General features: G+C 45.7%; 1 protein-coding gene across 1 annotated transcript in view; it reads left to right on the top strand.

The window, feature by feature from the left end:
• The window catches only part of AMOTL1 (angiomotin like 1), a 164,776-nt gene that overhangs the window by 60,545 nt on the left and 87,499 nt on the right, over positions 1-16,732 (top strand). Inside the window, exon 5 of the mRNA XM_006766867.2 lies at positions 14,835-14,984. Within this exon, the coding sequence (XP_006766930.2) occupies positions 14,835-14,984 (150 nt within the window). The remainder of the gene's footprint in view (positions 1-14,834; positions 14,985-16,732) is intronic.

Here is a 16,732-nt window from a genome sequence, read left to right as displayed (position 1 = left end):
CCTCACTGTCCTCCCTGGTGGCCTGGTCGCCCCACGCAGCCTGCTGTTCGGTCGTTCATCCAGTTGTTTTGGTCGTGACGGCCCCTGGCTTTTTATATATTAGGATTTCCACGAGTATGAGAGTGCCAGTTCCTTTGCATCCTCACCTGCATTTGTTTATCATTCTAACTGCTCCCAAAGGGTTCTAGTCTATCATGGTGTTAATTTGCGACCCCTAATGGCTGATGATGTTAAACATCTTTTCATGAACTTATTTGCCATCTGTATGCCCTCTTTGGTGGAATGTCTGCTCTGTCTTGTGGCCATGTTCTAACTGGGTTGTTATTTTTTTTTCACTGTTGAGCTTTGAGAGTCCTTCCTATGTTTTAGATATTAAAACTTTGTCAGATATGTTGCTTCCACATTTTTTACCCAGCATGCAGTTTGTCTTCTTAACCTTTTAATAGGATATTTTGCAGGAAAAAAATGTTTAATTTTGATAAAGTTCAGTTTGTTGATTTTGTTTTTCTTTTGTGGGTTGTGCGTTTGGTGTCACATCTAAAAACATTTTGCCTAGGTCTATACCCCAAAGATTTTCTCTTACGTTTTCTTCTAGAAGTTTCACAATTTTATGTCTTCTAATCAAATTGTGATTTACATTTACCCTCTTAAGAATTTGTATGTCTTCTGTCGTTTATTATGTATTTAGTGCTCTGGAAGCTCACAGATGAGTCAGGCATACATGGTTCCTACTCTCCAGAGCTCACTGATTAGTGGGGTTGTGTGTGGACATTCCCCTGTGTTAAGGACCATAATAGAGACCGTGTGATGAGCAGTGAGCAGAGAGGGCTCGCTTTGGTCCAGGTGGTCAGGCAGGCTTCCCTGGGCGTGCTGCCTGAGCACAGTGTGAGTAAAATTGGTTCTTGCCTTTGATCCAGTTTTTGGATGTCTTATTGCCACGGATTCTTCAGTGTCAGGGTCATCCTGGTTTCTGAGTACATGCTGAAGGACTTCAATGTTGGTGACTTTTTTTATTAGCATGTGGCATACTTAAAAATGCATAAAGAGTATGAATAAGGTTGAATAGATTTAAAGTTTGAGTATATATTAAAATGTAAAAGGGGGTGGTATTTGGATTGTTTAGGAAGAATTAGACCTGGTTTGCTTTCTGGTCCTGCCTCTTCCTTGCTCTGTAACCTCAGGGAATTTGACTTGCTGAAGCCTCGTGGATAAAATAGAGACAATAATAGTTCTTACCTCATGAAGTTGCATGAGGGTGAAATGAAATAATGCATATTTAGCACTGGGCTGGGCACATTGAAAGCATTCAAAAAATGCCTGCTACTACTACTACTACTATAATAATAACAATAATAATAATAATAATAATAATAATTGCTATGACCAAAACAGCAGAGAGGCAAACGGTTTGATAATGTTATGTGTATTCTCATATATCTCCTTTCCCCGAGGAACTGGAACCCCAGTTCCTACTCATAGAAGCTTACCTTTTCACAGTTGGAAACTTTGTGTCATGTGCCAAATATTTACTGAATGAGGTTAGGAGCTAGAATACTCTATTCACTGTCTAGTACTGCCCATAAAATATGCCTTTTCCCCACCCATAAAAACCAAGATTTTTCTGAATAAAGAACGATTTCCTCTCTGCCCTGATCACAGGAGGTGGCGGAAGGTGTGTCTGCTATTGTGAGCTGGTTCAGAGTTTATTGCCCGAGGCACAGAAAGCCAGGACTCCTGTCACCAGGACGTGTCCCAGACTTCACACTGGCAGCTAGCTCCCTTTCCTGTCCCTTGTTGACCAAGTTGTTTCTTTCCCAGAGGAAATGCACGCGGCCTTGGATGTACATTTCTCCAGCAGGGGTTCTCAGACGGGGGTGGGCATTAGAATTATTGGGAGGACTTACTCAGTTGTCTTATGACCTCTCCTCACGTAGAAGACATGCCAAGTTAGGGTATATGGCTACCATGCAAACTATGTTGCTTTATCTAGTCACTTAACCTCTGTGAAATAAATGTGTTTACTAAATTCTTACATCCTGAGGTTATTGTGAGGCTTACATGAGATATTTGCATGTGAAAGGGCTATGTCAGAGTAAAACATGGTGCAAAATTAGTGTCTTATTATTTTGTGGGATCCCGACTTGCCTTTGGGACAGTGTCCAAAGGGACTTGGGGATGGACTTGCCTCTCCTGGTGTGAGTTTTATTGCTGCTGGGGAGACTTGGTAAAGATTATGCAGAAATCTGCAGAGGTGTCCCGGAGAAGGTTCCTGGCTGGGGCATCGGGCTGGGGGCTCAGAGTGCTTCCAAACATATTTTGGAGGCACATCGATGTGTAGTGTAGTGATGACCAAAGAAAGAAGAGTTTGGTGCTGGAAAATAGCCTAAGTAGACGCTGGACTGTCAAGAGATTCAGTTTGCTTGTAGTCAAGAAATAAAAATTCTATCCTTTTTTTCCACTTAAGTTCCTAGGCCTACTCAGTCCACAGTAACTACTAGCCAGATGTAGTATTTAAATTACTTAAAACTAAAAATTCAGGTCCTCTGTCATACCAGCCACAATTCAAGTACTGCATAGCCATTTCCATCATCGCAGCAAGTTTCATTGGCTCCTGCTCTTCTAGAGAGTTATCAGCTCTGCTTATCTGGTGGCAGCATCACTGGGTTTCATATGACGGGACAGGGACATCTTTTTTGTGTGTGTTTCTATTGATTTTAGAGAGAGAGGAAGGGAGATGGAGAGAGAGAGAGAGAGAAACATCAATGCAAGAATGAAACATAGTTCGGCCACTTCTTGCATTCAAGCCCACAACCTGGGCATGTGCCCTTACCAAGAATCGAACCAGTAACTACTCGGTGCACAGAGCGACGCTCAACCGACAGAGCCACACCAGCTGGGGCAAGACAGGGACACGTTTATGAGTGAAATATCTCTCTTATCTCTCCCTTGGAAGTCTGGTGTGGACCCGATTGGGAGGAATAACAAAGGGTGGCTGCTCCAGCAGCTTGAACCTCATTTTGCCACTTCTGGTTTCGGAGGCTCATTTCATTTGGAAGGTGGGTCAGTCAGCAAGGCATTTGCATTATGCTGGGGGTAGAGTTTACCAGGTTAGCAGGCTGTTATCAAGGTATCTACTGCTTCTAGTGATGTTTGCGGCTTTGGTTTAGTTCTTGGGACTCTCCCCGGGGTCTGGTCCTCGAGGGAAGCAAATAGAAACGCTCGGGTGGACTTAGCAGTAAGAGGTCCTTCTCGAGAGAGGCCCTGCGCCAGCCTGGACCCCTCCACTTGGGTCTGTTCTGCTACTGAACCAGCCTTTGTCAGGGAGAGGCAGGGGGCTGCCCTGGCCACCCTGCTAGTGTGGGCTTGCTCAGGCACCATTCCACACCACCTCGTCCTAGCAGCTGCCTCCTTTGAAAGTGTGCTATAAACTGTAAAGTTCCTTCCCTTACTTGCCCCACACCCGGTCACTAGATCCTTTGCAGAACGTATGCAACGTACGTCTTGCATACTTTCCCTTCCTTGGCGTGTCTCTACAGCCCAACCTACCTCCTGGACTGTTATGGTAGCCACATAACAGGTCTCCCCAATTCTGTTCTCTCACACCTCTGCTGGTCTATTCTGCCCTCCCTTCTCCTCTCCTTTCCTCCACCTTTTCCTCCACCCTTTTCAGAACAGGCAGAGCCAGACAAGGATGATAGATACCCTGGCCTCCAGGCTCACTTTGCTTCCTCAGTGTGAGGTGGGGCTCTGCACACGCCCGGTGGCCCCGTGCCAGCGAGGAAGGAAGGCCTGGCCTCTCACATTCAGCTGTTCTCAGCTGGAAGGGCTTCTCTGGATGGTGTGACCCCCAAAAGCAGGTGAGAGGCAGGCCCTTCCTATACTGTGAAGGGCGCAGAGAACCGAGTTTCTTATGAATGAGCCCTCTCTATCTGGGGGCTTTGGGGGAAGAAGAGAATATGAAATTCTCTGTAAGGCCCTGTGTCCTGAGGGACTAGTCATGTGGGAAAAAATTGGAAGATACAAGGGCAGACAAGATTGCTTGCATGGGGTGGGGGAGAAAGATGAGGAAAGACAGAAAAAGAGAGCAGGAAACACCAGCTTAAAGTAAGACACCCGGGAGAGTAATGTAAACAGCATCACAAGCCTTGAAGATTGTGGGAGTGTCCGATAATAAACAGGAAGTTTGTTAAAAGACACAATCCTGCGGGACTTATTTCCCATGCTGGTGACTGGCCTGATAGAGTAAAAATGAATGGTGGCGGCATGAGAGCGAATCAGCTTCCTTTAGCTAACTTTTGGATTTGATCATTTAAAATATTCATCAAAAAAAATTAAGAATATAAGTCTAAAAGGTCTACTCTGACATTTGGATTATCTTACTTAGTCCTGGACTTAGAGAAAAAAATTTCTGAAATTCCGAGGTTTCTTACCTTCAACTTTCTCCAACATAAATTCCAGGAATTCGGAGGGGGGAGGGGGGGAGCCTGAAGTAAATACAAATATTTACATGTTAATAGCATTTATTAAGTAACTAAGATCACTTTGTTAGTTTAGTAAGATAAAATGGGTTATGTGTAATTAAGCTTGTTTATAAAGTGAACAGGCTGTAGTATTAAATTTAACAGTTTATTTAGGCAGCCGCACAAACATTCTAATTGAATTTACGTGAGATATTTTCACTTTCTGTTAAAGAAGGCACATGTCTGAGTATTAGGGAGCGTGGCAGTTCTTATTTTTGGACAGAATATAAACCACGGCACAGAAGCAGTCACTGGTCAGGAAGTCCCTGTTGAATGAGTAAGTCTGGATTGTACAAGTCAATGCTGAGTTAGAGAATTTGGCAAGAATGCAAAACAAAAGAATACAGTTTCTCTAGCGGACCTTTCCCCCTCCATCTGACATTTGAAAGTCTGTCATACGCCTGGCACTGGACTAAATGGGGGGCGTACGTCCTTTGCGCCCACGGAACTTGTATTTTAAAAGGGATGTAATGCCGCACGGTGATAGAAAACAGCAGGCAGATGAGCTGGTGTATCCCACTCTGAGAAGGCCAAGGAAGGACTTATAACTGCCTTTCAAGAATTCTGTCTTCACTGTGAACTGACTAAGAGGAAATGGGTTTAAAGTACCGATGTGATTTCTAGAAGTATGGAAGGGCCCCTGCCAGGGAGCTTGGGAGGATATGGAGATCAAAGACGCAGCCAGTGAATTACTCGAAGTGTGGAGTGTCTCGGTCTAGAAAGCTCTTTAAATTGGTTTCCTGTGCCTTCCTGTGGCCCTGTCTGATTGTGGGACATGAGCCTAATGGGGTAGTTGGGATGTGTTCTTCTGTGGAGCTTAATGAAGACCCCAGAGCCGAAAACCTAGGTTCACTTTCCACTGTGCCACTCACTGGCTTTGTTTTATTTTTAATTTTTATTGATTGATGAGAGGTAGAGAGACATGGATTTATTGTTCCACGTATTTCTATAGTCATTGGTGGCTTCTTGTATGCCCCCTGACCTGGGATCGAGGCTGCAACCTTAGTGTATGGGGATAATGCTCTAACCACCTGAGCTTCCTAGCCAGGCCTCACTGGTTTTATGTTCTTGGACAGATTACTTAACTTGTCTGCAAGTCGTCTCCTCGTATGTTAAACAGAGATAACAGTAATGCCTACCTCAAAGGGTCATTATGAGGATTACATGTATTATGTGAGTTAAAACATGTAAAGTGCTAAGAACATTATCTGACACTTGGAAAAAGTTATGTGTTCCCTATCATCATTGCTCCAGTTCCGGTTGCTGTATAGCAAATGGCCTCAAATCCAAGGAGCTTCAACCAACCGTTTTATGATCTGACAGAATCTGTGGGTCTGGGTGTCACACATGGAACGGGAGAGGCGGCTTGTTTCTCTCCCCATAGCAGGAAGGAGGCTGGGGTGGACCGGATGGTTGGGGATTGGGTCCTCTGGGGGCTTCTTTCTCCACATGACTAGAAGGCTGGGTCCGCGGAAGGTGGACTTTCCATGGTCTTTGCCTCCTCAGAGCATCAGGCTAGTCATTTCATTGAGCCGCTATAGATCTCCATTAAAAAGCAAACAAACTTAAAGCTCATCCATACAGCAGTGAAACTGATGCTCGCATTGGTGATTTTTGTGCCGATTTGGGCCTGAGATTCAGAATCTCCAGAAATGTTACCTTATGTTCTGGTCACATTGATTCATACTGTTCCCCCCAGAGAATTACTCAGTTGCCTGTTGCACTGGATATTAGAGAAATGTTGTCATGGGTCTTCCAGTCAACTGATGATGCTCTATATCTTGACGTGAGGCCAGCTGTTTTATTTCTTTTATTTTTCACTGTATTGGCCAGGCCATTATAAGACTCACTGGGGGCCCAGCCAGTGTGGCTCAGTGGTTGAGCCTCAACCCATGAACCAACAGGTCACTGGTTCGATTCCCAGTCAGAGCACATGCCCGGGTTGAGGGCTCGATCCCCAGTAGGGGGACATGCAGGAGGCAGCTGATGGATGTTTTTCTATCTAGCTCTCTCTAAAAATCAATAAAAGCAATTTAAAGAAAAAAAAAGACTCACTGGAAGATGAAAATAGTCTTTAAATTGCCACATGTTATGATCCTGAAGGACCGGGCTTTCTAAAGGGTCAGTTTCTTCTCCATTGTCAGTGAAAGGGATTCACCACAGTTGGTGCAGAGAAGAGATTCAGAGTTCACACCTTGACCTTCATCCTGTTACACCACAGGTGGAGTGAAAGTTATGGAACAAAGGTGCCAAGGAAAGAAGAGGTTTCTCTTATTTGTCGCGCTGGGTACAGTTACACTCCCGGTAACCACCCTGTTGTCCTCTTTGAAGGTGGAGCCTCCTGGCAGCTGAAGGTTTTCAGGTTAGAGTCCTGATACCTTCTCCAGACCCACCTAACCCTAAACCTGAGCGCCAAGGTGGCCAGACAAGTTAGGAGTTTTGAAGAGCCTTGGGATATCACTATGCATTCTCTTATTTTGTTTTTATTTTTCTTTTGTTATTCCAGTAGGACCACAACACTATGCTTATTTTCAGAGAAATTGTGTATTTAAGACTTTTCTCCTTTCAAATTCTTGGCAAATTGAATATATAATTTTAGTCTAGTTTGTCAGTCAGCTGAACAGTCTGACCTAAAAAACTCTAAAAGCCTTCATCTCTGATCTGCTTGAGCATCTGGGCGTCTAGGTCACACAGAGCAGTGTTTCTCAAAGTGCGGTCTATTTTTTAAAAGCTCGCTGATTTGATCCTCTTTGGGAAGTGAATTTTATAGCAGCGATTCCCATTCCATTTCCCCATTCTCAAAAAAGAAGCTAGAATTTACCGAGCACTTATTATGTTCAGGGACACTGTTTTAGCCCATTCTGTTGTCTCATTTAATCTCCAGAACAGCCAGGCAAAGCAGGTGCCATATTATTACCCCCATTTACTGAGAAGGTAATGGCACCAAGAAGTTAACTCATTTGCTTAAGTTCACAAAGCTCATAAATGGCCCACCCTGGATTCTTGCACTGTTTCAGAAACAGACTTACCAAATCAAAAGGCGCACATAGCCTCTTTTTCCAAGTAGCAGATATTTTCTCTTCTGTCTGTTTTATTCTTTCAATCCTTCTAATCCTCCAGTCTTTGGGCTTGACAGCATCATTCTCTTTCCTCTCCAGTCATCATGCCTCAGCATCCTTGCCTTTGTCCAAGGATTGCCTGACTTCCTGCTGGGCAAGTTATTAGCTTCCTTTCTCTCCACCTCCTCAAAGTAATCTCGAGACGTTTTGCCAGTGAAACATCACTGCAGGTTTGTATTCCTTTTTATAAAAATTCCTCAAGGGCCAGGAGATGGATTCATGTGCAGGTGTTTTCTGGAGGGGCTGCGCTCTCTCTCTTCGATACATTTTCTTTAATCAGTGGGTCCATTTACCCGACAAGCTGTGTTCAAGCCGCGCTGTGCAGCAGAGGGCCTCTGGGCGCCTTCTTCAGGTTTCACCATCTTCCTTTGCCTGGGCCGGGAGGTGACTCAGTTCTAACTGGTTTGCAGCCATTTTCATCTTAAGTTTTGTTATGTTTCGGTCCCTTCCCCCTAGAAGAGGCTAGGTCACATAGAGCAGTGTTTCTCAAAGTGCGGTCTGTAGAACCCTGAAGGTTTCTCAGACCTAAAAACTATCTTCATAATAATACTAAGACATACGTGCCCTTTTCCCTCTTGCTGGTGGGAAGCAATGCTGGGTTGCCCAGGTGGAGTGGGCCGAAACAGCACCTTTCTGTAAATGCAAGCATGACATTGAAACTCCTGATTTTAATGTAAGAAATGAGTCAGGGGAAGACGATTTAGGATTAAGTGAAGGATTCTTGAGGGCCTTTGGGAGGCTTAGTGAAAAGACCTTCTTGTCGGAGGGACAGTGCTGTGCCTAGTGCTGTGGCCTTGGGCATCACCTAACCGACGTGAGCCTGGTCCCCATCTCCACCAAATGGGAAGATGGTGGTGATCACTAACGATAGCTTTATATCATCCCTGCACTTAATAGGCCCTCAATAAATGGTAGCTCCTGCTTATATTGGTTATACTCTTATTGCTAAATGGATGTTTGGTATCTTGGGAATATTGGTTGCTTTAAATTATGTAGTTCATTTGGGAGCCGATGTTGACTTAGGAGTTGGGTGCGTGTGATGGGAAGAAATGTACTTGTCTCTTGAGAGTCCCAGTCCCTGTGAAAGTGCTCCCTGATGGACATGGCACTGTCACTTAGCTGTGACAACAGGCACTAATGGGACCCAGGAAGCTGGAGGAGTCAGGGGCAGCCAGAGCGTCTGACCTCTCCTCTCCCTCCTTAGGGTGGGTGAGAGGCAGAGCTCAGAGGGGCCTCATTGTGCATTCATGTTGTCATTTTATATCTTGGGTTTTTCTGAGGGTTTTCCATCCTGTTTGTTTTCCTTTGTTCAAAAGATATTAAGTACTTGTTGTTTACATACAGTGATAGAAACATGTTTAAGCAATGGCGCTTACACACTAATAATAATCATGTGTGCCACGGCCACCCCAAAGAGCTCCTTTTTGGTCCTGGGATAGGTATAAACAAATATGATTAAAGATTATTTAAATCTCAGTTATTTAATAAATATAGGGCTTATTTGTTAAAACTTACCGGCATGAATGAGTCCTAGAGATCTCTTGTGCAGCACAGTGCCTATAGCTAACAATACTTTATCATTGTATTAACATTAGCTAAGAAGGTAGATGTTATGTTAAGTGTTCTTACACAAACACAAATAATAAACAGGGTGGGAGGAGACGTTGGGAGGTGATGGTTATGTCTGTGGTCTTAATGGTGGTGATGGGCTCACGGGTTAATACTTTTATCCCCAGACTCATCGAGTTGGACACATTAAATCTGTACAGCTTTTTACATGTCAGTCAGACCTCAATAAAGTGGCTTAAACACTTATCTGAGGAAAAGAATTGCCAGAGTCTAGATACTTCTAGTTTTAGATAATTTAAGAAGCAAATATATCAACATGAAATATGAATTTTGATATTGTGCGCAGTTTGAGTCAAGATATTTAAATAACCTTTGGATTTTATGTTAAGCTCTAAATTTGAAAAATTATTACCTCTTTGTAGATAAAATCCTTTTATTATGGACTAGAGACCCAATGCATGAAATTTGTGCAAGGGGCTCGGCCCTCGCAGCCCCAGCTTCGTCCGGAAGGTTGTCCGGATGGTTGTTCTGCTGTCTGGCCATCTGGTCTAATTAGCATATTACACTTTTATTATTATAGATACTCTCATTGTTTACTCCCTTTGACTCTGTGTGATTGGTGGGCCTGGGATGGCTCCTCTTTTTATGGTGAGGGAGCTCACGCCCTCCAAGGTCTCCAGGCTTTGCTCCTGCTCGCAGACCTGGGAAGGACGCAGGAGCCACGGGCGGCAGAGGGCCCGGCACTGAGGGCCCGGCCCAGGACAGGGTGGCCCAGGTGGAGTGGCCGAAGCAGCACCTTTCTGTAAATGGAAGCTTGTGATCAGGCTGCATAATCCCTGTGCGGTTACTGTAGATCGTGTACAAAGCCCCTGCGGGAACTGGATCACAGTGCACTGTCATTAATCCGTTTCAGCACGAGATGGCTTTTTTTTTCTTCCCACTAGCTTTTCCCAGCCTTGGTCTCCTGAGAAGTTTGAAAAAGACAAACTCACCTTCAATTTAAGCTCTGTAGCATTAGGAATATGTTCATAACTGGTTATTTAAGAATGTATCTTAATTCCATTAATAAATATTTATCTAGTGTCCATATAGTGCTTGAAACTGCTAGGTACTGTGAACCTCTGTGGATGATTCATTGAAAGTATTGAGCACTTATGATGATCTTATTTCTGCTAGAAACTGGAAATACAAAGATGAATAAGACTGGGTCCTCACTGTGAATCAACTGAATGGTCAAGGAAAAAAACCTAAAGACATAGGCAATGTAATATTGTGTGGCATAGATATGCCTGGAATGAGATGGCAGCACAGATGAGTGCATGTTAGGGGAGGAAGGGTAGATGACTTTCTGGAGGAAGTGGCCTGAGAGTAGAGTTTCCGAGGACGTGTTTCGGCATTTAGTGTGTGCCAAGCAAGCGTTTCCTCGACTCGTAGGGGAGGAAGCCCTCCCAGATGGAGGAAACCTGGGGAGAGTTGCCAGAGTTTCTCTAGAGTTTGTGCCAAGGCAATAGACATGAGTTGCTGTGGTTCGAGACAGATTGTGTTGTCATGTTGGCTGTGTTCTTAGAATGGGAGTCAGCATTATGATCGGAGGCACACCACCCCACTCGGCACTTACCCACCAACTACCTCGTGTTCTGCAGCAGTCATTTGGCACAGGCTGGGCGTGCCGCCCTGGGAATGCTGGAAGATGGGCACCACACATGTGAGTGCTACTCTCTGCGAGCAGTATATATGGTGTGTGCCCTCTTACTACTTGCTGATGGAGAACGTGGCGCTGTCCTCTGGGATGGTCTCCTACTTCGTTTACAGACAAGGTCAAAGATCCCTCCAAATCCATTCTCTGAGAGCAGTTGACACGTAAGTGCTGAGTTGTGTGCTTCCAATCACACTGTGGCAATTGAGGGAAGGACAGACAGTGTAGGAGAGAGTGTGGAGGCAAACTGAGGGGGGTCAGTGGACTGGAGAGAGCTTTACAGTAGCTGTGAAGCTAGAGGATGGCTTTGTTAGCCAGGATTTGGAGAATGAAGGTGACACATTCACAGGATGCTGAGGGTGCCAGCGAGACTGACGGCATCTACGGGAGGGGTCTGGTCTGGTTGTAGACAGCCTTGGAAACCAAAGATCAGAACTTCAGGCTAAGGCCAGGGTGGTTATGTGCAAGCAAGTGGCATGTAAGGCCGGGTGATTCCCCAGCTGCGTGAGTATTGGGTGATAGTGGGGTGTCAGTTTGAGTGTCCTACAGTGTTTACACCTAAAGGAGAACCTGCTACGTTGCCCTGGTTACAGATTCAGGGTCTGATCTGAGGGTCGTAACTAGTCATGGTGGAGGTGAGGCTGTTGAGCAGGTCACCGGGGCTCATGTCGTGCCCCTGACTCCCCAGAAAACGGCTTCATTTTGCCTTAATTCATGTTGCCCTCCAACACTGAGGCCCTTTGTTATTGCTACTGTTGAGGAAGGAAAAAAAGTCTTGTTGAGGATCACATCACGTAAAGGCCTCAAGACACATACAAAGGAAGTAACAGCTTAAGACCACAATGGGAAGGAAGGTCTTGGTGCTTTAAGAGCAAGCCAAAAGCAGTCACGCTCAGACGGAGAAGCAAAGATTCTTCTTGCTGACAAATGACAAGCAGGTTTTGTAAAGAAAGGGAACCATTTGTGGTGACATGGGTCATAGTCAATATAGGGCCGAAATGTTGAACCCTCCAACTGGAATTTCCAAACTCCCCCCTTTGTCAAGTGTGGTATGGACAGATCTCCAGCTTTCCTGTGGGGCTGGGCCCTGGGAGCTGCACGGCCCCTCCCCCGAGGGGAGCCCCCAGAGCGCTGACTCCTCTAAGCTCACCTTAGCTTGCTGCCCATTGCTTTTGTCACTCTCCCCATGCAGACAAGCTGTGTGAGTGGTCATCCTTAGACAAGGTGCTGGTTTGAAAGAAACAGGCGCCTGCAGGTTCCTAAGTACAGAGGACCTTACATGGAAATAGTCTTTATGAAGCCCCCAGAGGCAACACATGAATGGATTACACACTGTTGAGCCAACAGAGTCCTTGAGTGGCACCTTAAAAGCTGGACCATTGCCCAGCCAGAGTGGCTCAGTTGGTTGAGCATCGCCCTGTGCATCAAAAGGTTGCCAGTTTGCTTCCCAGTCAGGGCACATACCTGGGTTGCAGGTTCAATCCCCGCTCAGGGCATGTATGGAAGGCAACCAACCGATCGATGTTTCTCTTTCACATCAATGTTCCTCTCTCTGTCTGTCTGTCTCTCTCTGCTCTCTCCTTCCCTTCCTCTCTCTAAAAACAACAACACAACAACAAAAAGAACGAGACCATTACTTAGTCCCTGGGCCCGAGCCATGCTTACAGGGTGGGAGTGGTATCCTGAGATTTCCGTGGAATCCCCAGTCTCTGGCTTCCAGGTGTGGATAATCAAGGTACATTTTAGTGACTGGGGATGGCTTATAGCAGTTCTTAACTGGGCTCCATATCGAAAGTGTATATTTTTTCTCTCTCTTTCTCTCTCTCTCTTTCTCCTTTCTTTACATACTAGAGGCCCGGTGCGAAATTCGTGCACTGGGGGGTGGGGGTCCCTCAGCCCAGCCTGCCCCCCTCACGGTCCGGGAGCCCTCAGGGGATGTCCTACTGACGGGGAGCAGGCCTAAGCTGCAGTCCGGCTGTGGAGGGTTGGAGCAGGCGCCCCTCTACGTTGATCTCTCAGGCTCGGGACCACACCCAGACCCACCTCCTGAGCTGGTCATGACCCTTAACGAGTCCCGGCCTCATTTGCATATTCCTTCTTTTTATATATTAGATGCACATACACATATATCCTTATTTAGGCCTCAATTTTGTTAGCAATTTGCTCTCCGTTACCACTTAGAATTCTTAATCCACTCCTGACTGATCTGTAAAAAAAAAAAAAAAATCACACACTCTTTTCTTGAAGTGCGTGGGTTCTCAATACCTCTGACTCTGATTTGGTGGGGAGTGGGACTCAGGTGCAGAAATGTGCTTTTGTGTCTTGCTTTTTTGCCCGTGTGTGCTGCTCTCCGCTGACAGAGGGCTTTTCACTTTGGCTGCACATTTGGAGTCATTTGAGGAGCTTTATAAAATACGAGTGTGTGGGCCGTGTCCCTGGAGATCTGACTGAACAGATCTGGGTGAGGCCTGGGTACGAGGATTTTAAAAATTCCAGGTCGTTCTAACGTATGGCCACGATTGCACCTTGCCCACCTGCAATTTTCCACCAACATTTTCCACCGGCCTGAAGTGGATGCCAGGTCAGGATCTGCCTTTGGATCTGGGCCATCACGATTCCTAATTTTAGCCCTAGGCTTTTAGATTTATAGATGGAGAGGATGAGGCCCAGAGAGTGCGTTTCTTTCCAGGGGCAGCCCTTGCAGGTTGGCCAAAAGGAGAACGCTGACAGGTAGCTGCCACCCGCATTGGGACTGTAGTTTTAGGTTCGTCTTCGTATACTCCTCATTCATACTTGGTTTATTTTCATTTTTACGGTGAAAGTCACAACAACATGATTTTTTTTTAGCTTTATAGATAAATATTCTACTTGTAAAACTGTTTTCTCTCCAGTCCAAACATGCTTATGATGCATGTGAGCACACCTACAAATATGTCGTGAGGTAAGGAAACTCAGAAAGACGATGAGTAAGTTCCCATCTGGGGCCTCAGAATAATGTTATTTACTACTAGCCTCGGCCTTGTGGGAAAGGGGTAGGTAGCAAGCCTAGCGATACATTTCAAATTACTAGTTTGAAGTGACTGCTGAGAAACATTTTCCTTATGATAGAACTATCTTTTAGGCAAGGACTTTGATTTTAAAAAAATAGCATGACTCTATCCCCCAGAGTAATAAACCAAGTTCCTTTGCCAAAAAGAGCCATAAACTGGGTGCCCACACAGGGAAATCAGTGCTAGAGAGGACTGGGGACCCCTGCTGCTGAGTCTCCCCAGGACGTTGTCTGTGCGGTATCTCGTGTCCAGTGACCGTGGGATTGAACACAGTGTCACGTTTAATTGGAGCAGGAAGCACACGCCGCTTTGTGTGCGAAGCAGATACACTGGAGCGAAAGGCCAGTGCTTGGCCGAGGGCCAGAACCCACCGGCCACAGGGGGCCCCAGAAACCCTAGAGTAGGGTGAGTGCTCTGTCCTGGGCTGGGACGCACTCCTGCTAACACATGGCGAAAAGACCACCCCTCTCTGTCCTTTAAATTCCAGAGCCAGCAGCTCTCCCCATCCTGGGGTTCCTTTTCTGGCCTCTCCCTCGCCCTGTCCTGTGCCCCTCCTTGCCTGTTGGGAACTTAGCGACTTGTCCAGGTCACTGGGGACTTGGTTCTTGTTGGCAGGGCTGCCGCTGTGTGAAAGCGTCCGAGCCTCCGCTCCGCGTGTCTTGAAGATTGTTATTTTGACTTTGTGGGTCATTTGGTGGGTGGCCGGCTGAGTGATAATTCTGAATAGTAACTTTGGAATTTTATGAATCAAAAAGACAGAACTCCCACTGCACGTTGAAATGTGGGAGGATGCCTCAGGGCTCTTGTGAGTCACACAGCGGGGAGGGAGAGGAGGACCTGGCGCTAACGGACACTTGGCTTTTTTTTTCCGTCCCCGCAGGTCCCCCTCCTGCTTGTTACAGTCCCAGTAGTCCCGCCCAGATTCTAGAAGACCCCAGCTACTTTTTCCCAGACTTCCCGCTCTACTCGGGGAGGCATGAGGCGCCTGCTTTGACGGTGGAGGCCGGCGGTACCATCAGGGAGAAAGTTGGTAAGTTCCGTTACTGGCACTGGTGTTGGAAACACAAAAAAGATCTGATGTGTCTCATGTTTAGTGCTTTTTGCATACTTTTTTTTCTCTGTGCTCATTTAAAAAAATCAGCATGTGGGATTATTGGCTGTCTCTTTTTTGGCAGGTGCCTTATTTTTAATGTTTGTGTTACGGTGTTAACAGACTATCTCACTATAACTTGTGATTCAGCAGAGAGAGTTCCTAGGTATGTAGGAACTTCAGAATTATACCATTTTATCCCTAATTTTTCTCTAATTCCTAAATTCATTTTTGGTACTCCTTCCTAGAGTCTTTCCTTCTTTATTTTTTTTTTCCTTCTTTCTACTTCGTTTTAATCTTTTTGCAAATAACTCAGAAGTTCAGAAGAAATTCAGAACTATAGTAGGGAGGAAACTGCCTCCTTTGTAAAAATTTCCTGCCTATTTTTGAGATAAAACTATGAGGGATTTTTTATTTTTAAATATATCTTTTAATTGATTTCAGAGAGGAAGGGAGAAGGAGAGATAGAAACATCAATGATAAGAGAGAATCATTGATTGGCTCCTTTCTGCATGCCTCCCACTGGGGATCGAGCCTGCAACCCAGGCATGTGCCCTTGACTGGAATCGAACCAGGGACCCTTCAGTCTGCAGGCACGCGCTCTATCCACTGAGACAAACCAGCTTAGGGCACATAAGGGAATTTTTAAAAACACTTTAGGAAGGATCTCAGGGTCCGAATGTGCTTGTGAAAAGAGAATGTAATCATTTTCCTGCTTGATGACCCCCCATTCCTTTTATTATTCATTCAAAAAAAATAATTTTCCTCTGGATATACATTTTTATTTTAATAAAATAAAAAATGGTTTTTATTTGAATCTGCTTGTTCCAGTAAGCCTTTCGGATCAGTTATCCTGAGGTTAAGGGCGTCCTTTTTTACTCTCCTGCCCCCGCATCTGTCAGGAAGCCTGATGTAGCAGGTTTCAGTCCGTCTTTGTTTAGTGAGTGTGGCCCAGTTCAACCCACACTGATCGCTCTTTCCGTGGGTCGTTCATCACTTACTACGATTATTTGGCAGTTCACCTTGCGTGGACCTTCCATGATCTGTTTTTACTGTTTAAAATGTTTTGCTGTTGAACTTCGGATTTATATTTCAGATGCAGTTATCTGAAGGTAAGGGATACGTTTTGAATGTACTCCACACGTGCAATCCTCTGAGGCAGATAGGAAGTCTGCCCGTTTTACAGGGGACAGAGGTTCAGAGAAGACAAGTAATGTGCCTGAGGTCCCAGGTGAGGTTCTGGGGAGACGGAGAGAGTGATATGGTCAGCGTTGTGCTTCAGGACCATCTGTAGAGCTCTGTACCTTACTCGGCCATTATTTCCCGAAGGCCTTCTGTGGTCAGAGCCGAGTTCTAGACGCTGGCGATGCGGCGTGTGAATGTAGCAGATAAACTCTCCAGCCGCTGGTGTTTGGGTCTAGTAGAGGAAGACAGGTAATACATACAGTGTGGACTGAAAAGAGAACAGGCCAGAGGCAAGAAATATTCAGAGGCTATTCAGGACATCTAAGCCACTGGTCAGGAGAGCCAGACCTGGGGAATGGCCGCCTAGGGCAGTGGTCGGCAAACCGCGGCTTGGCAAACCGCGGCTCACGGGCCACATGCGGCTCTTTGGCCCCTTGAGTGTGGCTCTTCCACAAAATACCGACTTCTGCGCATGGGCCACGAAGTTTCGATCGCACTGTACG

This window comes from Myotis davidii, unplaced genomic scaffold (assembly GCF_000327345.1).
Source record: "Myotis davidii unplaced genomic scaffold, ASM32734v1 scaffold641, whole genome shotgun sequence".
NCBI classification, from domain to species: Eukaryota; Metazoa; Chordata; class Mammalia; order Chiroptera; family Vespertilionidae; genus Myotis; species Myotis davidii.
This window is presented reverse-complemented; position numbering and strand designations above follow the sequence as displayed.